Genomic DNA, 24,431 nt, shown 5'->3' on the forward strand with positions numbered 1-24,431 from the left:
TAGATTGTGATAAAAGTTCCCTCCTCTCTTCCTTTGTTCTACGAACAGGAATGTCAGGGCGATAGCAGTACAACTCCCCCTCTGCTGCTGCTCTGCCAAAACTGCTTTTGCAGAGGAAAACCAAGCTGTCAGCAGCTGTGGCTTCTCCTTTCTAAGCACAGCAGCTCCTTTCCCTCCTCCAACTTTTCTCTATTGTAGAGCAGTTCTGAAAATGGGGGAGGCATTATTTCTCTCTTTGACTCTTAAATGGTGCCAATTATGTATGCTAGGATTCTCAGGGACATGGAATTGAATAACCCAGTTCCTTACATTCCATTCTTAAAGGTTTGCTCTTTACTAGGATTTAAATCAAGAATTGAAGCCATTTCCAAGACTATAAATGACAGTAAAACCAACAAAAGCATGAACTCCTGTGGACTGATCTTCAAACCAGGGATCTGTCTTAAGAATCTTGAGCTGCTTCTTCCTTCCTTTTAGTATTTATGTCACCCTTACAACCAGGTTCCCAGAATGACTTTCATTTTAGTTGTAGATGTAATTTGCCATAGCTGTTGCTCTCTGTTTTGAGCAATTTTCCCATTTTTAAAAAGTTGTGTGTGTGAGAGAGAGAGAGTGCATCTGTGTTTTTTCATTCTGTACTTTCCCTGATCCCAACTGTGCTGGATTTATATTTTTGAATTTGTGTCATTATAAATGGAATATTGTATGTTAAATTGCAAGATGATGGAAGAGAAAGAATGTTCATACTGTGGTACCTCAGGTTAAGTACTTAATTTGTTCCGGAGGTCCGTACTTAACCTGAAATTGTTCTTAACCTGAAGCACCACTTTAGCTAATGGGGCCTCCTGCTGCTGCCTCGCCGCCGAAGCACGATTTCTGTTCTCATCCTGAAGCAAAGTTCTTAACCAGAAGCACTATTTCTGGGTTAGCGGAGTCTGTAACCTGAAGCATATGTAACCTGAGGTACCACTGTACTGTAGACCAGATTTTAAGAAAGTGAAGTCAAGTTTCCTAAATTTGCCACTTTAAAAACTTATGTCCCTTTAGAAATGTTTTGTACTTAGCAAAATAGCAAAGTAATTGTTTGTTTATTCAAACATATAAAACAGGCATTGCTGATCAAACATGAAGCTGTGTGCATAGTTGCATTTTGGGGTTCATTTTCTCAACTGTCATAATAAGTCTGAGTGCAAAACGTTTAGGACTTGGTATATTGTTGAATTCAGAACACCAGCTACGAAGGAAGCATTGGGATGGTGGATATATTATGTGTATTTAAAATGTTTTTTGTGCGGGGAGAGGAGGGAGAGCCATTATGCTTATTCTGTGCTGTATGTCCCATTGGCCTGGGATCAGCAATACAGTACTGTAAATGCTTATTCTTGGATCTGGAGTTTAGAGTGCTAATGCAAGCTGGTTGTTGATACGGAGGGCCAAATTTGCCAGCAAGTAGTTCAGCAATTTGTTCATAAAACCATCACAATGTGTGTCAAATTTAAAGGAGTGTTCTTCAAAATAACCTAGATTTCTTTTGCTATCTTCATCTGCATGCTGCCTGAGGAGGTCTTTAAACGTTTTCTGTACGTAGTCGTTCAAAAGATACCACCTTCCTAGCCTGGATTCTTACTAGGGAGAGAGCAAGACTGAGCCTCGGGCTGGTGCTCCCTATCGAGTGCACCTGTTTTTCTCACTGCAGGAGACATGGCTGCCTGAACAAAAAGGTCCTGTGGTTATTGCAATGTAGAATCTTCCCTGATTCCAGGCAGATAAGCACTCTTTAACAGTGCTTGGTCTCCCAGAATAAGGAAGATGTAAAAAGGTAAAGGGTAAAGGGACCCCTGACTTTTAGGTCCAGTCGTGACAGACTCTGGGGTTGCGGCGCTCATCTCGCTTTATTGGCTGAGGGAGCCGGCGTACAGCTTCCGGGCCATGTGGCCAGCATGACTAAGCTGCTTCTGGCGAACCAGAGCAGTGCACGGAAACGCTGTTTACCTTCCCGCCGGAGCAGTACCTATTTATCTACTTGCACTTTGACGTACATTCAGATAATTAAGACCTCCTAAGTTGGATGTTCTGCTCTCTCCCCATTGAGAATAGAAAGGGAGGGAGTGCATGAGCTGTCAGCATGCTTCTGTTCTCTCCCTTGTGTACAGTCCAAAATGGGATATAAGTAACGTTTGAATAAGGGATGTGGGTGGCGCTGTGGTCTAAACCACTGAGCCTAGGGCTTGCTGATCGGAAGGTCAGCGGTTCGAATTCCCACGATGGGGTGAGCTCCTGTTGCTCAGTCCCAGCTCCTGCCCTCCTAGCAGTTCAAAAGCACGTCAAAGTCAAGTAGATAAATAGGTACCACTCCGGCGGGAAAGTAAACGGCATTTCCGTGCGCTTCTCTGGTTCGCCAGAAGTGGCTTAGTCATACTGGCCACATGACCCCGAAAAACTCTGCGGACAAACTCCCTTGTCAGCTCCCTCAGCCAGAGCACTGCAACCCCAGAGTCGTTTGCAACTGGACTTAACTGTCAGGGGTCCTTTACCAAAAACTAGGATGTTTTTGCTGTGAGATGCCTCCACTTAATTTACCTTTATTATATATGCATGAATAGCAAGATTATGTTTTTACTTCCATATCAGTGATATTGTAAAATAATTTGCTGCTTCCTTGTCATGGTCACCACACAAATGGAGTTGCTCACATCAGTATGTAAGAAAACTCAGTTTTTGGAGGAACATGTAGCAAATATATACTAATGTAGTTGCTCTTGTCTAATAGATACATTTTTTATGCAAGATAATCCCAAAAGATAAAAACTGGGGTATACAGGGCAATGTATAGGTAGATAACTCTTGACTAAAAAATAGTGCAGCCAGTGCCCTTAGCTCCACAGAGTTACCGTGGTACCTCAGGTAACAAACACTTTGGGTTACAAATGCTTCATGTTACAGACTCCGCTAACCCAGAAATAGTACCTCGGGTTAAGAACTTTACTTCAGGATGAGAACAGAAATCGTGCAGCGTCAGCCGGAGACCCCATTAGCTAAAGTGGTACCTTAGGTTAAGAGTGGACCTCTGGAACGAATTAAGTTATTAACCAGAGGGTCCACTGTAGTCATGTTGTTCATGGTGCTTTTGGCACCTTTAATGGCTTAGAGATTTTTAATATATTTTACACAAATAGGGCTGGGTGAGATCTGGTTTTCAACATCTTGCTATATTACCAGCTAACCATCACGATATACCAATATATCATGATGTCTGGAATAAGGAGGAAGGAGGAAATAAGGTGGGGAAGAAGAAGCAACCAAGAGTTGATTCCTGGATATGGACTTCAAACTGGTTTTGGATGATACATCACCCAGTCCTTGTGTTGTAATCTGGTCTCTGCATATCGGCCATGCAAGAGCCAGGCAGCTACATGGCATGATTCTCCACTTCCGTTGCACATAAGGAGGGAGTGGGCAGGAGCAGTGACCAGGAGGAAGGAGGCAGCCCACTTGCTAGGATATAAGCAGGCGGGCGCCAGGCGGGAAATTTCTCGAGCTCCCTCTGCCAGGAAGTGAGTGGGAATTCATGATATATTGCCAGGTCAAAAATTCTGAAACCATTATTGTGATCTGGACTTCTAATCGGTTTTGGATGACGTTTCAACATGTCTCCCAGGCCTCCACACATGGGTACAGACGAGGGAAAATAAGCAGTGAGGGGAAAGGCTGTGAATGCAAGAGATTCTAGACATGCATTTCCCCCCCTTGTGTGTGTGTGTGTGTAGAACGCAACCATCATGGCTATGTATTACCTCTGTTATTGGAGGCAGTATGTCTCTGAATGCCAGTGGCTGGGAATCACAAGTGGAGAAAGTGCTGTTTGCTTGCAGGCTTCTCACAGGCATCTGACCTGCCGCTGTGAGAACAGGATGTTGGACTAGAGGAGTCCAGAAGCACTCTTCTTAGGATCTTATATATACTTTTCTAACTGAAGGTAGCACTTCATGCATCAGATGAAGTGCACACTAAAGCTTATGCCATAAAACATCTGTTAGCCTTTGAAGTGCCCTAAGACTCATTGTGTTAGCATGGAGGGAAATTCTCACCCAGCCCACTTCCAAGCATTTGTCTTGGCTTCTTAAACTTTACCAAAGAACTTGCACCACCAACTGCTTTATCTTTTCACTTGTTTCTTTTTTTAGGCCCTATGAGAAAAAGGGAAAGCTAAGGATGCTGGAGCAGAACAATGGATTTCTCCTTCTCTTTCATGCAAGGGATCATGGGAAACACAATTCAGCAACCACCTCAACTCATTGACTCGGCTAACAACCGCCAAGAGGATGCTTTTGATGCCAGCAGTGACATCACTGAAGATGGTAGTCAGACGCCATATGAAGCTGCTCTTGCCTTGCAGCAAGGTTTTCAGTACCCTACGCCAACAACGGAGGATCTTCCACCCCTCATTAATGGATTTCCACCAATTGGCATGTATGAACCCCAAGCCAAATATCAGCCATATAGTCAGTATCCTAATGGTTCAGCCAATGGCTTTGGCACTGTTAGAAACTTTAGTCCACCAGAGTATTACCACATGGAGAACTCTAGCATAAGGCCACATGAAAATCTGGAAAAACCATCTCCTCCACAGCAGCCACCTCCTTCAGTATCCCAAACGGTGATTCCAAAGAAGACTGGTTCACCAGAAATCAAATTAAAAATAACCAAAACTATCCAGAACGGCAGGGAATTGTTTGAGTCCTCTCTGTGTGGGGATCTTTTAAATGAAGTACAAGGAAGTGAGTATGCGAAGTCAAAACATGAAGGGAGAAAAGAGAAAAGGAAAAAAAGTAGCAAGCATGACTCTTCCCACTCAGAAGAGCGCAAATCACATAAAATTCCAAAACTGGAGCCAGAGGAACAAAATGTAAGTGAAAACTGAATTTTAGCCTTTTCCTCCAACACTGCTTTTATTTTCTTTGTTTTTGTTTACATGTTGAAAGATTATCAAAGCATCTACAGTTAGGCAGCACAGTTGAGATTGATTAGTGGTTTTCTTTCCTGAACAGTTCACCATTATGGATCTCTCATTTTTAAATTATTTTTTATCTTGGTGGATTGCTCTTTATTTCAAAAACAGAATTTGGATTTTCTTTGCGTAAAGTATGCAAATTCCCATAATGATCTGTCAGAAGCTTGACATCCTGACAGAGTAAAATTATCCTGATCAATGACATAATTTTTCTTTCAGTGATTTTATTGTTACTGAGGGAATGACTCTCCTAAAGCTGCATCAAACTTTTTCTTTAAGAAAAGTTTGGTATTTTTAGATTCAGTATAAATCACTTCAAGCTTTCTGTCTCTTAACAACCATTCCTTGCCTTCTCTTTTTTCTTGTGTTAATTAATTTCTTAACTGTACATACATGGGGTAGCTCTGTATAAAGGAAGCCTCTTTTAATATTGTAAATTTATTTCCTTCTGCATAATTAACAGAAGATAACACAGTTAATTTATACTTGTTGCATGTGATAAGACTTGCTGGAAGTAGTAAATAGAATCTTCTGTGCCAAGGGCTTTAGAATAATATTCTGTAAGATTCAGTGGAGCAAAGGAGAAGGCAAGGGGGATTTTGGAGCAATTCAAAGCTTTTTTCCCTCTATTCTGTAGTGTGATGCCATGCATGTTTACTCACAACTCCTATTGTATTTATTGTGACATGTTCTCAGGTGAGTATGTATAGAGTTTTGCAGCTAAGCTACTTGTTTGGTGGGCTTGACTTCAGGGCTCCAGCTTTTCATTTTGATGCACAAATCCATGAATGGCCAACCTGAAGCACCAAAGCCACAAGTCTGGCACCTTTAGACTGAAGCAGGTGCACTTCTGGCTTTCCCATAGTCAGGCAGATGCCTGCTCCTCAGCTCAGAAGATGAAAGGAAGAACCGGCCCAAGGCATGGGTGGGGAGGGGCTGAGCTGTATAGGAGCTGTAGTTTGGACTGGAAAGGCATTCTTATACAGTGATACCTCGGTTTAAGAACAGTCCAGTTTAAGAACAATTCGGTTTACAAATTCCGCTAAGCCGGAAATAGTGTCCTGGTTTGAGAACTTTACCTCGGTCTAAGAACAGAATCTGAATGGTGGGTGGGTGGCAGGCCTCATTAGGGAAAGCACGCCTTGGTTTAAGAACGGTTTCAGTTTAAAAACAGACTTTCGGAATGGTTTACGTTTGTAAGCCAAGGGACCATAGAATCATAGAATCATAGAGTTGGAAGAGACCACAAGGGCCATCGAGTCCAACCCCCTGCCAAGCAGGAAACACCATCAGAGCACTCCTGACATATGGTTGTCAAGCCTCTGCTTAAAGACCTCCAAAGAAGGAGACTCCACCACACTCCTTGGCAGCAAATTCCACTGTCGAACAGTTCTTACTGTCAGGAAGTTCTTCCTAATGTTTAGGTGGAATCTTCTTTCTTGTAGTTTGGATCCATTGCTCCGTGTCCGCTTACCACTGTACTGGAAAATTTTACCACTGTACTGGAAAATGGACTTGTGGTACACATAGTTGGTGAACCATGTTTGCCACCTCCAGCTGTTGCCCAGTTAGTGTTGACCTGTGAGAGGACCTTCTCAATGTTCATTCCCCATTTGTGGAATGCCCTTCCTGGTGAGAAGTGTCTGTAATATTTATTGACTTTATTGGCTTTCAGGTGGAAAAATCAAAATTGGAAACAGAATTGTTAGAACCCAAAACTAAGAATTTGTCAAGAATGTATAACTTGCTGTTGAAATGGAATATGCAGGATGAAACGGTTAAATCAGCTATGATCAAGTGGGCACAAGATATTGGTCATAACATTATGTTTGCTGACTGGGAACAGTTGTGGACCACCGGTATGAAATTTACGGCATGTAATGCCTTAAAAGAAAATATTATGAAAATGATTTATAGGTGGTACATGACCCCAGTCAAGCTTGCAAAAATTTACCACTTGCCTGATAATAAATGCTGGAAATGTAAAGAGACTGAAGGTACATTCTTTCACCTCTGGTGGACATGCCCAAAGATTAAGGCTTTCTGGGAAATGATATATAATGAAATGAAAAAGGTATTTAAATATACCTTCCTGAAGAAACCAGAGGCCTTTCTCCTGGGTATGGTCGGCCAATTGGTGCCAAAGAAGGATAGAACATTCTTTATGTATGCTACAACAGCAGCAAGAATACTCATCACAAAGTATTGGAAGACACAAGATCTACCCACCTTGGAAGAATGGCAGATGAAGGTGATAGACTATATGGGACTGGCAGAAATGACTGGCAGAATCCGAGAACAGGGAAGAGAGACGGTGGAAGAAGATTGGAAGAAATTTAAGGATTATCTTAGGAAACATTGCAAAATTAATGAATGTTAGAATGACGTTGGTTTAGAAATTAAGTGGTTTTCAGCTGTAATGATTAAGTAAAAAGAAAAGAAAGGCTAAAAATCAAATGAAAAATAAGGGAGAGGATTTGCTGAATTAATAATTAGAAACTGGAATACAGAAAGTGGAGGTATGAGGAGGTCGGGGAAGTAAGTTATAAGAAAAAAAAGGGATTGAAATTATACTTGTTTTTGTTTGTGTTTTGTTTGTATTATTGTTTTGTTTTTATCTAATTTTTGAAACTTCAATAAATATCTTAAAAAAAAATATTTATTGACTTTAAGGAGAAATTTTGCGGGACGCAGGTGGCGCTGTGGGTTAAAGCTTCAGCGCCTAGGACTTGCCGATCGAAAGGTCGGCGGTTCGAATCCCTGCGGCGGGGTGCGCTCCCGCTGCTTGGTCCCAGCGCCTGCCAACCTAGCAGTTCGAAAGCACCTCCGGGTGCAAGTAGATAAATAGGGACCGCTTACCAGCGGGAAGGTAAACGGCGTTTCCGTGTGCGGCTCTGGCTCACCAGAGCAGCGATGTCACGCTGGCCACGTGACCCGGAAGTGTCTCCGGACAGCGCTGGCCCCTGGCCTCTTGAGTGAGATGGGCGCACAACCCCAGAGTCTGTCAAGACTGGCCCGTACGGGCAGGGGTATCTTTACCTTTTTAAGGAGAAATTTAAAAACACCCAGGTAATTGATGGCTGAAAGATATTTGCCATTACAACTTTGAAATTCGTAATTATGAGGGTATGTAACTGCTTTTAGATGGTTTTTAAATTGTTGTGAAATGTTTTAAATAAGTTTTTATTTTATTTTAAATTGTATTGTTTTAACTTTTTGAAGTTTGCCACCCTGGACTCCTTTGGGTGGAAGAGCAGGATAGAAATGTAATTAATAATGATAATATAGGTAGGCATATAGAGCAGGGGTCGGCAAGGTTTACCTCGCCTGGGCCAGTTCAGTCCTGCTGAGATCCCTCGTTGGACTGGATAGCGTGCACGCGTCTGCGATTTCCGGCATCTGCGCAGACGCAATTTCCGGCGCTGCGGAAGTGAGTCCCCACACCATGCTGTGCCAGTTTAGCACAGCACACGGGGACTCACCGAGTGGGCGGCTTGGTTCAGGGGCGGCTCATGGGCCAGTTAAATGACCCCCGTGGGCCTCTTGTGGCCCATGGGCCTTAGGTTGCCAACCCCTGATAAGGCGTTTATGGTGGGGTTAGGGAAGGGATAGTACCTGGGGGGGCACATTGTGCTCCTTCCAGGGTAGTGGGTTCACCTTTGCTCCACACTCTGCACTCAGCTCTCACCAGTGGCTCCTAGAAGCTGTCAGCATACAATAGAGGCCACACTGCAATAATGGCTTGAACTGGCCAGCTAAACCAGGTGAGGGTAGCCAATGGATCTCAAACCCTCAGTGAGTTAGGGGCTTCCTCTGCATGTGAAGACAGTCTCTGGCGAATTCAGCAGATGAGACCAATAGTGGGCCCAACAGTCAAGAAGGCAGTTTCTGCCCATTCTATAAAGGGAAGTTCAGGGGCTCATGAACCTGGGAACGTATCCCATCTAGGAGAAGGAACACTCTGATTCCAAACCTCTGCTGCCTTGCAGAGTATCTTCAGGAGAATAAAAAGCTAAGGAGTAAACCCTAAAGAAATCCAGAGTGGAGCCCCTTAGATGGTTGGGTGGCGCCTTGTATGCCTCCTTCTGGCAAGTACTGTAGCCCAAGACATGGGTGGCACTGTGGTCTAAACCACTGAGCCTCTTGGGCTTGCCAGTCATAAAGCCAGGAGTTCCAATTTGCGCAGTAGAGTGAGCTCCTGTTGCTTTGTTCCAGCTCCTGCCAACCTGGCAGTTCAAAAGCATACCAATGTGAGTAGATAAATATGTACTGCTGTGGTAGGAAGATAAGTGGCATTTCTGTGCCCTCTGGCACTCGTCACGGTGTTCCATGGGCCAGAAGTGGTTTAGTCATGCTGGCCACATGACCTGGAAAGCTGTCTGTGGACAAACGGCAACTCCCTCAGCCTGAAAGCAGAGATTGGTGCTGCACCTCAAAGTTGAATTCGACTGAACTTAACCTTCCAGGGATCCTTTACTTTTACCTTTACTGTAGACAAGTTGGTCCCAGTCATACTGCTCTGCTTCCTTTGGACCACATCGGCGAGGCTGAGAGGGGGGTCATGACGTCTGGGAAGCCCAGGACCCCCATACACACAGCCAAGGCCATACACACTGCACCACAGAAGGTCATTTCAGTGCTGCTAATACAGCAGGTTGACTCTCCCCTCCAAAGGCGCATTCCATTGTCTCTTGAGACAGACAGATGCCAATAATAATAATAAATTTTTATTTATATCCTGCCCTCCCCAGCCAAGGCCGGGCTCAGTGCGGCTAACAACAGTAAAATGATAAAACATTCTAAAATCATTTCATTATAAAATTAATTCAAATCAAATTGATGGCAACCATTGGGCTAGAGTTCTGTGAAGATTGCCAGAGGAGGGAGTCAGGCTGTGCTTTGGCCAAAGGCCTGGTGGAACAACTCTGTCTTGCAGGCCCTGTGGAAAGATGTCAAGTCCTGCAGGGCCCTAGTCTCTTGTGACAGAGCATTCCATCAGATTGGGGCCACGGCCAAAAAAGCCCTGGCTCTGGTCAAGGCCAGCCTAACTTCCCTGTGGCCCGGGACCTCCAAGATGCTTTTGTTTGAAGACCGTAAGGTCCTCCGTGGGACATACCAGGAGAGGCGGTCCCTTAGGTACGAGGGTCCTAGGCCATATAGGGCTTTAAAGGTTAAAACCAGCACCTTAAACAACACCTTAAACAACAGTTACACATATGCATGCTTTCTGCGCGCTTTTCGCATTGAGCACAGCATGATTGTTCCATGTGGCATTCCTAAAGCTCCAGCTGAGGTTGTTTTGATTGTGGGTGTTGAAAGGGCAACTTGGAAAGTTGATCCAGTGGAACTTGCTTTGAGAGGTACTCCAGGCTCCATTTTGCATTCTTACACACAACAAACATTTTGTGTGGTAACTCATGCTTATAGGAAAACAGCCAGTTCAGCATAGCTTCACAAACAGGTAGAAAAATCTGTTCTTCGTTACTCTTTAAATAACCCTTTAAATTTTGGAATCAACATAGCTTCATGCTTGTATACATTAACTGCCTCAAAGTTTAGGGGAACATTTATCCTGACTTGTTTTAATGTGCTGCCTTTTGCACTGTTAAGTGGACAATTGACGGTTAATGAACCATCCTCTTTGTGTGGAGCTGGAGTGATAGAATCTGTTGATCCTGTTCTTTTGCATTGTAATGTGTTTAGTGAGTGTAGAGAGAAGTTGATTCTTTCTCTACTAAGAATTCTTCTGGGAATACCTCACGATTTGGTGTTGTTCTGCTTAAGGGAAGTTTCCTCCCATATTACTGAGCAGGTTGCCTGATTTTTTCTGACTTCAGTGCAGATAAGGATAAATTTTCTCCTAGCTTCTTGAGAGGAAAAATGTATATATAGTACAATTGCATCATGTGTGAGCGGTATGGCCCAGCTGTGTTCCTTTGACTGGACTTAACTGTCCAAGGGACCTTTACCTGCACCTTTTATCTTATATGCAAAAGCATATGGAAACATCTGATGGTGTTTCCTGCTTGGCAGGGGGTTGGACTCGATGACCCTTGTGGTCTCTTCCAACTCTATGATTCTATGTGTACTCGGACCACCCACTTAGAACTCCCCACGTGATCATCAGTACTTTTCCAGAGCTGTCCGCTAAGTGGGCCTAGTCCCCTCCCTTGCCCCCAAGCAAGGCAGAGCAGGTTTAAGCTCTCCACCTTGCTTACCTGGTGCACAGATGCTTTCATGGGGCTGTTCCTGCGAGAACATCCCATAGCCCAGTAAGCAAACTGGAGAGCTGAAAGACTTTAAGTCTTTCTGCACCAGGAAAACTGTGCACAAAAAGCACTTTTAAGCTCTCCTCCTTCCATTTGGGAAAGCCGTGTTAAGAGTTCTGCCTGTGCCATGATCTTGTTTTGTGACCTTCATCAGTTTGCTCTCAGCCTTGGTTCTCTGTCAATTAAAGAAAACCGCAGTAGGCTCCAAAGAGCTGCCTATACTGGCCCAGTGTAATCCTTGCTTTTTCCTTTTCAAACCATTGACAAACACAGACACCCCACAGTGCCATGGTACAAAGCAAAACTTGAAATCCCCTGCGTTTTAGAAGTAATTTGACTTGGGTGGTTGCTGTTTGGAGAAAACCACATCTAAAGTCTCCTCAGCATCACACTTCTTTGGAGCACATTTCTTTGGAGCCCATAGTAGAACAAAATGATAATTAAATTACAGAGTTTTTTTTTGCAAATTCAAAGTATACAGAATTTATAGTATTCCCCCCCATGGGCTGTGGCAGTCAAGCCAGTTTCAGGACAGTTAAATTAACAGCTTAGTTAGCCCTGCAGTCTGTAGAAAGAAGACAATTCTCATAGCTCCTTTATAAGGTTCACTTCTTCTCCAGCAGGATATCTGAGTCACTTAGTTCCTTCCCTTCAGTCTTAATATGTTCACTGCTAAAGTGTTGCTTCTTCAGGGAAAGCTGGAAAGTTTTTTGTTTTTAAAGAGGATCAAGACTAAGGCAACTCATGGGGAAGAGAACCTGGGTTCATGAGTGGAGAACCTTTTTCAACTCAAGGGCTACTTTTTCTGGGGCTATTTTTCAGTGCTGGGTGGGGCCAAAATTGGTGGAGCAGTGAATGTAAATTTTACCTTTCTACAGCAGACTAGTTTCTGCTCACACTCTCACACACCCCTCTATCCTCCATCCAGGTAGTCTAGAGACATTATCGGAGCACAAGGACACATTCCAGCCAATCCAAGGCATTCATGAAGGGTGCAGAACCAAGTGGGTGAGAGGCATGGCCCAGCGAGAGGGGCTGTTCCTAGGATGGAAGTGTGGCGTGATAGACTCTGAAAGGCCAGAAAGAGAAGCTGCCAGGCTTTTTTTTTTTTTTAAATGATATTTATTAAGAGTTTAGAGATTACAGAAAGGAGAAAAAGAAAACAAACAGCAAAAAAATTAACAATGTATACATTACAATATATAAAAAATAGAGAAAATAAAATAAAGAAAAATAGAAAGAAAAATACAGCAATAACAATAAAAAAGAAAAAATAAGACACACATCCAATATTCCATCTCTTTATCTTTCATTTACTTGTTTCATCGACCTCCTCACACTCCCTTTTTGTATTCTAGTTTAGTTATTTGTTTCAGCAAATTCTTTCCATCTTTCTCAATTTTTATTGAATAATTTATCTTAACAGTCTAACCTATCAATTAACTCAGCAAATCGTTTTCATCTTTCACAATATTCTATCATTCAATTTACCTTAATTTATTTTAACCTTATCTTACGATAAAAAACCTTAAATCCTAGAACTTAATACTTATTTATACATAACTCCTAATATCATTTCTACTAAAGCCAAATAATTTCATTCCACCATTTTTCCTAATTCCCAAAATAAATTTTACCCTAATTCCCAAAATAATTTTTTTAAGTTTTCTTCCAATCTTCATCCAACGTCTCTTCTTCCTGGTCTCGGGTTATGTCAGACCTTACTGTCCATTCCATCTAGTCCATCAACCTGGTAGTCTTAAGTCCGAGGCTCTTAAGTCTTTTCCATGTCCCTTCTGCAGTTCTTCTTGTTTATACCCGCACTTTGCCTTGTCTTTTGTTGGTCTCTTTCTTAATTTCTTTCCTTTCTCATTGAGGAGTAGGTCTCAGGGAAACTCCAACCCAAAAATATCTCCCATCTCCCCTCAACAGGTCAGCCCATTCCCCACCGTCCCATTCCCCACAGTCAGCCGGGTAGTCCAGAAAATGTTTAAATGCATGTTTCAAAGTCCCTCCAAAATTAAGGACCCCCACAACTCCAGACCCCCCCGACCCACTCCAGGTTCAATCTTCAAGAGCAGCGGCTTATGCTCTTGCAGGGCCTCGGTTCTATCCATTTGTGTTGCTTGAGGTTCAGCAGCAACCTCCTCCATTGTCTTCTGCATTTGCACTTGCCCTGTCCAAACAGGTTCCTGGGTTGGGTCCTGAGTGGTTTCTATATAAGTATTCACTGTTTGTCCAAAATTTTGAACTGCAACAGTCATCAAATTCATCTTCTCATGCATCTGCTCCAGCAAAGCGCTTGTCTTGCAAAAAGCAAGCACCAAAACTTCTTCTATATCCATTTTTGTTCAAGGTCAGAGTCTGGTCTCACGATCCTAATCTCCACAGCTGTGAAATCCCCAGATCGACTCCAGCAACAATTTAACAAGCTCCCTCTAGAGGGAACAATTTCCATTTGTATCCATCTTTTAAAGGCAAGTCCAGCAAAAGAAAGTTACTTTCATTTTTCAAATTTTTGTTTCTTTTAAATGCAAAAGGTAACTTTGGAGTCAATTTGTTTCTCTTCTTTAACTATCTGTCAAAAAACGTTCCATTCAAAGTTGATGGGCTTCCCCAAAGGTTTCTGTCTCTGACACCCCATTCCCAGGTTTGAGACAGTGGAAATTTATCTTTCTTTACTCTATCTCCGCAGGCTTAAACAATCAAAATTCCCCCTCTTTCCCCCTGCTTCCAAGAGGGGTTTTGATGGTTAAAAATGAAGGAAATTTAGGTCTTTATATACAACTTTCCAGACTTTGGCTTGCACAATTTTTGCTTCAGTCTATATACAAAAAGTGGAAGGCGGACTTCCTGTTTAGACCTTCCCGCTTCAATGCCAAATTAAAGTGTTTCTTAATCCAATTTTCCGTTCTACTCACGGGTACTTGTTTAGAGTCCAATTGTCCACAGGAAAAAGTCAGCGCTCTCCGGCAACGGCTGTGCGGCTTCACTCCGTAAAAATAGCGGTCGATTCAAGACACCGCGCTGCTCACCCCACGTCGCTTCGGATCCCCGAAAAAGGGGTTTCCCTGCGAGTAGGGGAGGCACTCCTGGTGTCAGCCGAATCCCATGTTCCCAGGCTTCCTCTGCCTGGGATTTTTAAGGGGTCTCTGCCTTCGCCACGGCGGCCAGACCTGATTTTCGTGGAGCAGGTTCCTCTGAGTCAGAGGAATTCCGCCATTGCCGATGGCGCTAACCCAGAAGTCAGCGAGAAGCTGCCAGGCTTAAGGGTTCCCATTCCTGTTTGAGTTAGAGAAACATCAAGCTTTATTTTTGTTAAGGTGCTCTAAAAATTGTTTACTATGAAATAAAAGTGAGTATTGGTATAAACTGGGAATTATATGTTCATAGCTTAGCTCAGCTTGGCATATGGCTCTTGCCAAGCTACAGTAGAATTCTAAGACGTTGTCAAGGTAGATCATAGATTTTAAGCAATTTGTTCCGTGTAAATACGGAACAGTATTATTACTGATGGTGAATAATCTCTTCTGCTGACTTTATTATTAACATTTGCATGAACCCAAGCTAGTGGTAACTAAGCCTCACCAAGTTTTTTTAATTTAGTAACAAGAACAAAGGTTTATACAGGCACTGTGATTCTTGGGCAAGCAATTTGGCCTGCCTGAGGTTACACAACCCCATGGAAACAAGGTGACAATACATTTCAACACAGTGTAGAGAGAGAAATTTAGCCAGAAAAATAAATTTTCAAAAGCTTGCAATTTACCTTTCCATCTCCAGTAACATTAGACTGAGTTGGCCTCAATTGCCTCTTTCCCTATTCATGTTTCTAAATTTATGTCCTGTTCTGCTGCTACAACTAATCCATGTTTATTGATACTCCATTGTACTCTACAAATACCTTTAAAGGGGTTCTGTGGGGTTTCATAGGACCTCTTCATATCTAATCACGATGGCCTTTCAGTTCAAGTAATTGTTTGTTGAACTTGTAAGAAGGTTGTCAAGTCTGGCCACATTAAATTGGATTTCTGGTTCAAGATGTGATAGTTCTAAAGACTTATTTCTGGTTCAAGATGTGATAGTTCTAAAGACTGAATGTACTTAATTTAAATCCAAATACAGTTAGCAACTTTGTTTAGAAGGTAACTGCCTTAGGAAATTTTGAATTTACCTCAGTCCCCCTCCCCTCGTGGTTGGCTTACATCATGCATGCCGTTCACTTCTCTGTGTGCTTCAATGGACTTCATTGCCACTGACAGTGAAATAACCTCTCTTTGAGGTTAGTATGTATAAAAGTGTGTTGTCCAAAAGAGAACCTTTTTTGTTTTAATTGTCAACAAACTTGCATATAACAGTTCAAAAATATAAATGGCATATCAGTTGTCCTGCCTCTCTTTTCCTGTACTTCTCTGACCTGTGTCTTATTAATGTAGATCTCCAGAGCAGTTAGGAGTCTGTGGCTCGAACTGAATTCTAAAATAAACTGGGACATCACTACTGAGGATGTGACCCAGACTCTTCTGATTTTGTTTCTCCTGTATTTTCCCCCCTTTCCATCTTCTTCATTGTTGTTCTGTTTTGATGCTTATCTTTTTGTTTGCCTCTGTTCACAGAGACCAAATGAAAGGCTGAGCACACTGTCTGAAAGACCAAGGGAAGAAACTAAGCTGACGGATGAAACCCTGGTGAGTAAAGTCAAATCCTCTGGAGTTCTGACTGCAGAATTTTCAAGCTGATCCAGTATGATGTAGGGGTTGGAGTAGCCTTTCTCAACCTTGGGTTCCCAGGTGTTGTTGGATTGCCACTCCCATCACCCCTGACTGCTGCCCCTGCTGGCTGTGGATTATGGGAGTTGTAGTCCAACAATATCTGGAGATTGTGGAAGCCTGGGTTAGAGTGTTGGACTGTGACCTGGGAGACCCCACTCAGCTGTGAAGCTCACTGGGTGACCTTGAGCTAAATACCATTTCTCAGCCTAACCTACCTCACAGGGTTGCTGTGAGGATAACATGGGTGGCAGAGAAGAACCAAGTACACCATCTTGAGCTTCTTGAAAGAAAAGGTGGTATATAAATTGTAATAAAAAAATAAATCTGCTTTCAGATAAAGGGCTTCATTGCCAGATGCATGGGTAGCCTGCAGGGCACAGAAGTATTTGGGTAGGGTGTGGAACAGGTAAGCCTGGGTGAAAATGGAGTAGTGTTTCTCAAAAGGGTGCAAGGCAGGAGAAAGAATGGAACATATGTTCTTATATGGTACATGTATATATCACTTCTGCACCATCTTAGAAGAGGTTGTATCTCTTCACTGCACACAGTGGTCAAATAAGTGTGGGTACCTTTTTAGCTTCAGTCCTAATTCAGTAGGACTTCAGTGTAGACATGGTGAGTTTTGCAGTATAAGTTACTTTCAGTGGCTTTAGAATGATGAATCTAACTGAAGAATTGTTTAAAGACTGTAGCTCTACTAAAGGAGAATGAGGGCAACTCCACAGAGTTTGATACACTGCCTTTCTTGCACCTACACCAGTGGGGGCAGGGAGAGAGATTGTCATGTATATTTTTGCTGGGCTGTTCTTGTAAAAGGTCTGTTCATTCACATGTTTGGTAGTATTTGATATATGTACAGAATATCTGGTACACAACTTTTCCTTTTTTGTGCAGGTCCAGCAAATCTCTCCTCCTCTTCCAACACAAGTAGCAAGCGATATCAAGTTTGAGGTTGGAGATCTGGTCTGGTCCAAAGTGGGAACATATCCTTGGTGGCCTTGCATGGTTTCAAGTGATCCACAACTTGAGGTTCATACCAAAATTAACACAAGAGGCAAGTAGCTAAAACTTAGTAGGTTTGTTAGAAACTTGTTTGGAATTGCTAATGCACTTGATTACTTCGTTAGGGCTTCTCTTAAACTCAGATTTAAAAATGTATAGGTTGTTTTCAGTGCTAGTCCTACTCAGAGTAGACATGTTGAAATTTACACACATGGGGCTTCTCTGAGTGGAAGTTAAAGGTAAAGGTAAAGGTACCCCTGCCCGTACGGGCCAGTCTTGACAGACTCTGGGGTTGTGCGCCCATTTCACTTAAGAGGCCAGGGGCCAGCGCTGTCCGGAGACACTTCCGGGTCACGTGGCCAGCGTGACATCGCTGCTCTGGCGAGCCAGAGCCGCACACGGAAACGCCGTTTACCTTCCCGCTGGTAAGCGGTCCCTATTTATCTACTTGCACCTGGGGGTGCTTTCGAACTGCTAGGTTGGCAGGCGCTGGGACCGAGCAGCGGGAGCGCACCCCGCCGCAGGGATTCGAACCGCCGACCTTTCGATCGGCAAGTCCTAGGCGCTGAGGCTTTAACCCACAGCGCCACCTGCGTCCCTAAGTGGAAGTTAGTGTTACACAAACCCAGGAGGATTTGAGTAGCATATCTGAATGATTGCCTTATTGTTCTAGTGGTACTGCAATAAAACTGCTAGCCCATGTTCAAAGCTATGCAGGGTCCTTTATGCTTTCAAATTGGATGGGGGACCTCAGATGGGCTGAGATTCTTGCATTGCAGGGGGCTGGACTAAATGACCCTCAAGGTCCCTTCCAGCTCTACAATTTGATGATTCTGTTGGCTGTATAGGAATGAGATTGGCTGCAGATGATGCAAAGAATATGATAATACATTAGTGATAATTATTAATTAGACATGCAATTATTAATTAGACATAAGAACTTAATTCGTTCTGGAGGTCCGTTCTTAACCTGAAACTGTTCTTAACCTGAAGCATCACTTTAGCTAATGGGGCCTCCCACTGCCACGAGATTTCTGTTCTCATCCTGAAGCAAAGTTCTTAACCCAAGGTACTGTTTCTGGGTTAGCAGAGTCTGTAACCTGAAGCGTATGTAACTTGAGGTACCACTGTATATTTATAGCCTACATTTCTTCCATTTATGGAACTCAGGGTGGCATATGTTTATTTGCTACTTCTCCCCAAAATTGTGCTTGTAGCATATCAAATGAACAATACAACAATTCAGAAACATATTAGAAACAATTCAGATTTATCATAATAAGTACAAAAAGTCAGTCCCTATAACAATATATAAAAGCAAAACAAATAGGCTAATCCAATTTAAAAGCTTGAACTATAAAATTGCATAAAACAAACAAAAAAGCAAGCCTGATTAAATAACTTAAACTTAACAGAACAATCTTAAACAGAACAAAAATCGAATAGTAGCATATAAAGTATCCCATATTTCAGATGGTGCCTTTGTATCCAGTAGTTTGCTTCCCAGACTCAATTTTCAAACCCTTAAGGTCTCCATCACATCTCACACCTGGGCTAGTGCTGGCATTCCCAGCCAGTCTCTCTTTCAGAAGGGCATTTTGCCCACCCATTCTTGTGGGCTCTCACCCCTCACAGTTCCCCATAAATTTCCTTCCACAGTCTCCTGTGGCTGAGGGCCATAAACAAGGTCTCGTGAAGTGGCACCTTTGCACCTGTGGTTGCCCCCAAGCTGGTGAATTCAGGAAGTCTCCTATCCAGGCGTCAGCTGCACTCTAAACTGCTTAGCTTCAGCAAGGTGGCTGCTTCGTGAGTTTTCAGACCACACAGGACTAGTTTTTGCATGTAGCACAGTAAGGACAACTGCATAAAGTGGGGATGGGCAACTTGTAGCCTCTGAAGCTGTGGCTCCTGAGGTCTTTCCAAATTTTAGATGATAGAAGGATTGCACACCTCTCCATTAGGAGAGGGGTAGGAGGGTGGAATTGACAGATATCCTGTACTTTATTGTAGCTTTCTTAGATTTCATATGCAACTGATTACTACTGTGCAATTTTCTTCCTGAGCTACATAACTGTGAAGCTCTTAAAGCCAGGAGGTGCCAACTTTGTTATGGACCCTGGTCTATTTGTGAGGGGATTGATTTGGTGATATCTGACTTAAAGCATATTCCAGTTTTAGGCATGCTATGGCCTGGCTATTGCATTTTAAAAGCCCAAATATACTTACCTTTTTTGCCACAACTCAAAGTTGGATCAGTATTATTTTTCACAAATTGTAGACTGAAGACCTGTGACTGAAAGTCAGTGGTTTGCTTAAGAGTCCTTAATGAATTGTATCTGACTGTAGAGCCTTTCTGCATAGCTTTGTAAACAGTTTTGGGGGATAGTCTCACATTTTTCCTTGGATCCAGGGGAGTTGAAGGATCTCCCAGATCATTCCCTGAAGGCTCACCTTTTAATGGACATGTTGGTTATGTAAATCATACTAGTTTCTGGATACCAGAAGGGGGAGGGGGAAAGGGCTCTTGTGCTTTAATTCTGCTTGCTGGTTTCCTACAGGCAAACTGTTCAGCTCCTGTGAGAACAGGATGCTGGACTAGATGGGCTATTGGCCTGATCCAGCAAGGTATTCTTACATGTTCTTAACAGTCATGGGGAAGCCTAAGAAGCTTCTAAAATTAACCTCTCTGAAGCAGCTATTTGCATTTCAAGGATGGACCCCTTTGGCACTGATGTGATCTTCCTTTGAAGTAAAAAAGCAGTTTCAACATCCCTTCCCTACCACCAACCTCATGTCCCTCATGTCTGCAAATCCCATGAGAAGTAGGAGGTGGAGAAGGCTGAAAACAGCTGGCCCTTATCAGGCTGATTGGCCCACAGCCTGATAAGCGATGTACTGCCAAGGTCTCTTCTCTGGTGAAGTGCTGTCTGGACATTTGCCAGGATGCCAGGAAAGCAGGAGCTGAGGGCTTCCACCTGGCCCCTCCCATAACCCCGCAACACACTGGCCTTGGTTGTTGCTGGAGTTCACCTGATGCAGTCTCTGAGAGAGTGGGCTGCTCTTCAGTCATGCTGGGGGTATACTTCCAGCTTGGCCTCTCACCAACTATCCATTATTTTCTGTGCAGCTTAAAAAATGGTGTGGAGGATATTTTTCTAGAAAGTGATGGGAGATTTGTGTTGATGGAATTTCTCAGCAGAATGCTTTCTTTCAATTTCAGGTGCACGGGAATATCATGTCCAGTTCTTTAGCAACCAGCCTGAGAGAGCATGGGTGCATGAGAAGCGGGTGCGAGAGTACAAAGGACGTAAACAGTACGATCAGTTGGTGGCAGAGGCAGCTAAGCAAGCCAACCACTCTGAAAAACAGAAGGTGTGTACAGTCTGAAATGACAACAGTTTATTTTACCAGCGGGGTGAGAGGATAATTGTTGGGACAGATTCAGATTGATGTTGTTTTCCTGTTTATGCCTTGGCAGCCAGTTTTTTACAGGACTTGCAAATTGCTCCATGGCCTTGCTGTCTCAGGGAAGAAGAGCCAGGAATAGGGCCAGCAGCCCTTAAGGCAAAGGAAATAGGAAGACATGGATATGGTGATGGTCAGCCCTGGCTCACCTGGTCTCAAGCCCTACATCAGCTGTGGCTCAACATACATAGTTTGCCATTTGTATTGTATTACATACAAAATACCATTAAAAAATCTACAACATTTGCTGTTTCCTTTAAAGTTAATTTTACTGGTGCACATTCCATATGTAGCTTTTTAAAAATTAAAAAGCTTTTTAAAAATTAAAAATTCCATCTGTCTGCTTGAGTAATTTCATAATAATTTAATGAAGGCAGTTGTGATTTGGGTATGTCAGGGAGGAGATTTAGCAGGATGGTGTGGGGATGGTTTAAAGGTACAGCCTTTGTACCTCATTGTAGGTAACAGCCTAGATTCAGCCTTCCCAGACTATTCCTTAAGTTTTGAAAACTCATGCTGCCTACCCTATTCAGCAGCAACACTGACTTATAGTTTTATCTAATATATTGATGTGCATATGTTTCCAATCAGGGATGTTATCAAAAGTATAGGGAGTTCTGGGTACTTGGGTCAGTCCACTAGTATGAGAGGGGCACAATGGGTATTTTGAGGTCTGAATACTTTAGATGCTTGTAGTGCATTTTGAACATTTCCTTCTAATGTTTCCCACTTCGTGCTATCCTGTTAGCACTGACGGATTCAGTTGTAACAAACAAAACAACAGCAATTAGGCATGCTTTGTAGGTGAAAATGAGTAAATGCAATAACCCTATCTCCTTTATTTTAAAGATTCGGAAACCAAGGCCACAGAGAGAACGTGCACAATGGGATATTGGCATTGCTCATGCTGAGGAAGCACTGAAAATGACTCGAGAAGAGAGGACGGAGCAATATACCTTCATCTATATAGATAAAGAGCCAGAAGAGGCTTTGTCAAAAGCCAAGAGGACTGGTGCGCCGAAGACAGAGGTGAAGAAAACCCGTAGGTCTAAACCATCGCCTAATGCACAGCCAGAACACACCAGTGAGGTGTTGGCCGTGTCCTCTCCATCCAATACGGAAGTCCAGAGGAATAGTCAGAGAAGGCAGTCAAGTGTGGATGAAGAGCCCCCTCCTGTTAAAATAGCATGGAAAACTGCTGCAGCCAGAAAATCCTTGCCAGCATCCATCACCATGCACCAGGGAACTTTGGACCTTCAGAAATGTAATATGTCTCCAGTTGTTAAAATTGAACAAGTGTTTGCTCTACAGAATGCTGCTGGGAATGGAAAGTTCATTGATCAGTTTGTTTACTCTACCAAGGTAACGGCATAAATATTTATTGAAAGGGCATAAATGTGCAATGAATTAAATGGTTTATTCTTGTCTGCTCACTTTTGTCTCAGAATGTGGTCTTTGCAAGCTTGTGTAAAATATTGGGTGAATTCTTTAGTCTTAAAATGTTGGGAGTTTCATTATCCCATGCTTGCTAAGCCTGATTTCTGGACTGAAATGTAATGTGAAATCAGGTACCTTTTGTGAGAGTTGTTCAGTTTGAGCTAGCAGGTGATACCCAGAAAATCAGCAGCTCTTCTTCCACACCCAATTGTAAATGTTAATCAAAATAACATCATCATTGTCATCATCTCTTATACATGTGAAGTATTATACTGCTATCAGTCCCTGTGAAACACTGCCAGCAGCGCACAAAAACAAAAACCCCCAAAGCAGTATATGCTTGTGGTCTTCAGCAAAACAAGAAGTCTGTGACCCAATCCTTCCTAGTTTCAGAAAATCAAGATAATTTAAATTAATTTTCTGTAATGATATTTAAATTGCTTGTTTACTGTTATATTACAGTCTTAAATCAAACAAGTATTTAGACTGCTTTGGGTTAGCTTGTGCCTTTGCTTTGTAACTAACAAGTAGGTGTTCACAAATTATAGATGATCTTGCTAGCTCGGCAAAGATTGTTCTTTTCTCTGACTTCCCTCCTCCCAACTTCGAAAGCTGCAGGATTTTATCCCTGAAATTGTGCTAATTTTGTTTTGTCGGATTAGAAAGTTTATTCACTGCTGTCAAGCTAATAAAGTGAATTTGTTGACTCCTGATGATTAGTTAGAGAGAGATGGCATAGCAATAGATTTTCTTAATTTCATTTCATTTGATTTCATTCGATTTGTGTGAAGGATAGCTCCATTGGTAAAGCTTGTGACTCTTAGTCTATGGGTCATGGGTTTGAGCCCCATGTTGAGCAAAAAGATTCTTGCATTGCAGGGGGTTGGACTAGATTACCGTTGTGGTCCCTTCCAGCTCTATGATTCTGCCATTCTGAGACTGCAGGTTGTCATTAGGTGTTGGTAAACAATGGCCCCCTTCAGACATCATTAATTCAAATCAGCCAAGCCATGGTTTTAGAGACTGATGAACATGCTAGTATTTTTCTCTTTCACTTGCTTTCCTTCTTTTATCATAGTTTGCCATGGCATCTGAAGTGGCCAAGTATGGTTAGCAACTTGCTTTACATATTATGACTTGCACATTCACTTCAAACCATAATTTTAAACAATGGTTTGGAAGCAAGGTGTTAACTATATTATGTACCAATTTTGACATCACAGGGACCTTTGGTTAGGGAAGTGGAGGAGGAACTTGCATGCGAGAGGAAAGGGGAGTGCATGAAGCTATAGTTCATAATTGATCCCTACGTTTGTGACATTGAACTGGGCCTGTGTGGCAAAGTGGATGTTCACTACATTGCTTAAAAATGTAACATGTTTGGCTCTTGACTTCCTCTGCACAAAGGCATCCGTTGAATATTGGGTGCTAAGAACCGAAGCCTGTGTGTGTGTGTGTGTGTGTGTGTGTTTTCCAGAGGAATTTGATTGGCATTGAACATATACTGGAAATAATATATTTGGTCTCTTATTGCAAGGCAGTTATTATGGGCCCAGCTCTCACAAGCAGCAGATGAGAAAGTAAACTTGTGGGGGTACTCTGCCCAGTCTCCTTAAAAAAAAAACCTTCTCACTTCACATCATCACACTTTCTGATGTTTCCTGTTCATACTCCCAGCCTAGCCTCCTAGGATGAATGCTAAAGGTCAGGTCAGGAAAACTGTGAAGTCTGTGAGGCGCTTGGCAGCACCAGTAACATACATACCCCCCCTTAGTTTGTGTGCAGTGCCAGCTTCTGGGACTGAAACTATTCTGAGGATTAGAATCTTGCACAAACTGTCTAGCTGTTGGCTGTTTGAGAAAGCAGAGTTGCTGGACATCCCACTTCCCTCACTATTTTTTGGAAAAGCCTTGGCATTCTCTACCCTTAGCACAGTTCTGCGGCATATAGGATTATTCTCCCACTTTGGAGGCATTCAGTTTAAATAGAAAGTTTATAACTGAGCAGTTGAAAGTGTTTTTTTCCCCCATAGATGCAGCAGTTAACCCAAAGGACTAATTCAGTAGTTACGAACTCGATCTTTTCTATTCATAACAGGGTATAGGAAACAAACCTGAAATAATCGTCAAGGGGCAAGACAAACTCACTTCTGTCTCAAACCAGCGAAATGAAAGAGCCTCCTCACAAAGTGCACCGTCTCCCGAAACATCTTCTGGGTTGGCAAGTAGGTAAAGTTTGCAACTCCTGGGTTATATCCAGTAAATCAAACCACCTCCATTGGGGTAGTCTTCAGAATACAGCAGTCAGAAGTATCACTTTACTATGTAAAACTGGCTAATGCATTATGCAAAGCTTCATTGAAAAATTATTTTGGGGTGGTGGGCTGTGAGGTCGTTATGCTGCAGCAGTTTAAGCAATGCAGGAATTCTCATTTTAGTCATAAACTCTTAAACTTACAGAACACAGAAAACGGAC

The 24,431-nt window shown here is 42.7% G+C and overlaps 1 protein-coding gene across 5 annotated transcripts in view; it reads left to right on the forward strand.

The window, feature by feature from the left end:
- Window positions 1-24,431, forward strand: part of NSD3 (nuclear receptor binding SET domain protein 3) — an 81,940-nt gene that overhangs the window by 8,299 nt on the left and 49,210 nt on the right. For all 5 annotated transcript variants that reach the window (XR_014558115.1, XM_083713432.1, XM_083713433.1 and 2 more), the window contains exons 2-7: window positions 4,185-4,906; window positions 15,897-15,968; window positions 16,947-17,106; window positions 20,275-20,426; window positions 21,369-21,881; window positions 24,054-24,180. Coding sequence is in view for 4 of the 5 variants with exons in the window: in XM_083713432.1 (XP_083569558.1) it covers window positions 4,229-4,906; window positions 15,897-15,968; window positions 16,947-17,106; window positions 20,275-20,426; window positions 21,369-21,881; window positions 24,054-24,180 (1,702 nt within the window). In the remaining variant the exon portion in view is untranslated. The remainder of the gene's footprint in view (window positions 1-4,184; window positions 4,907-15,896; window positions 15,969-16,946; window positions 17,107-20,274; window positions 20,427-21,368; window positions 21,882-24,053; window positions 24,181-24,431) is intronic.

This window comes from Podarcis gaigeae, assembly GCF_964106915.1.
Source record: "Podarcis gaigeae genome assembly, chromosome: 15".
NCBI lineage: Eukaryota > Metazoa > Chordata > Lepidosauria > Squamata > Lacertidae > Podarcis > Podarcis gaigeae.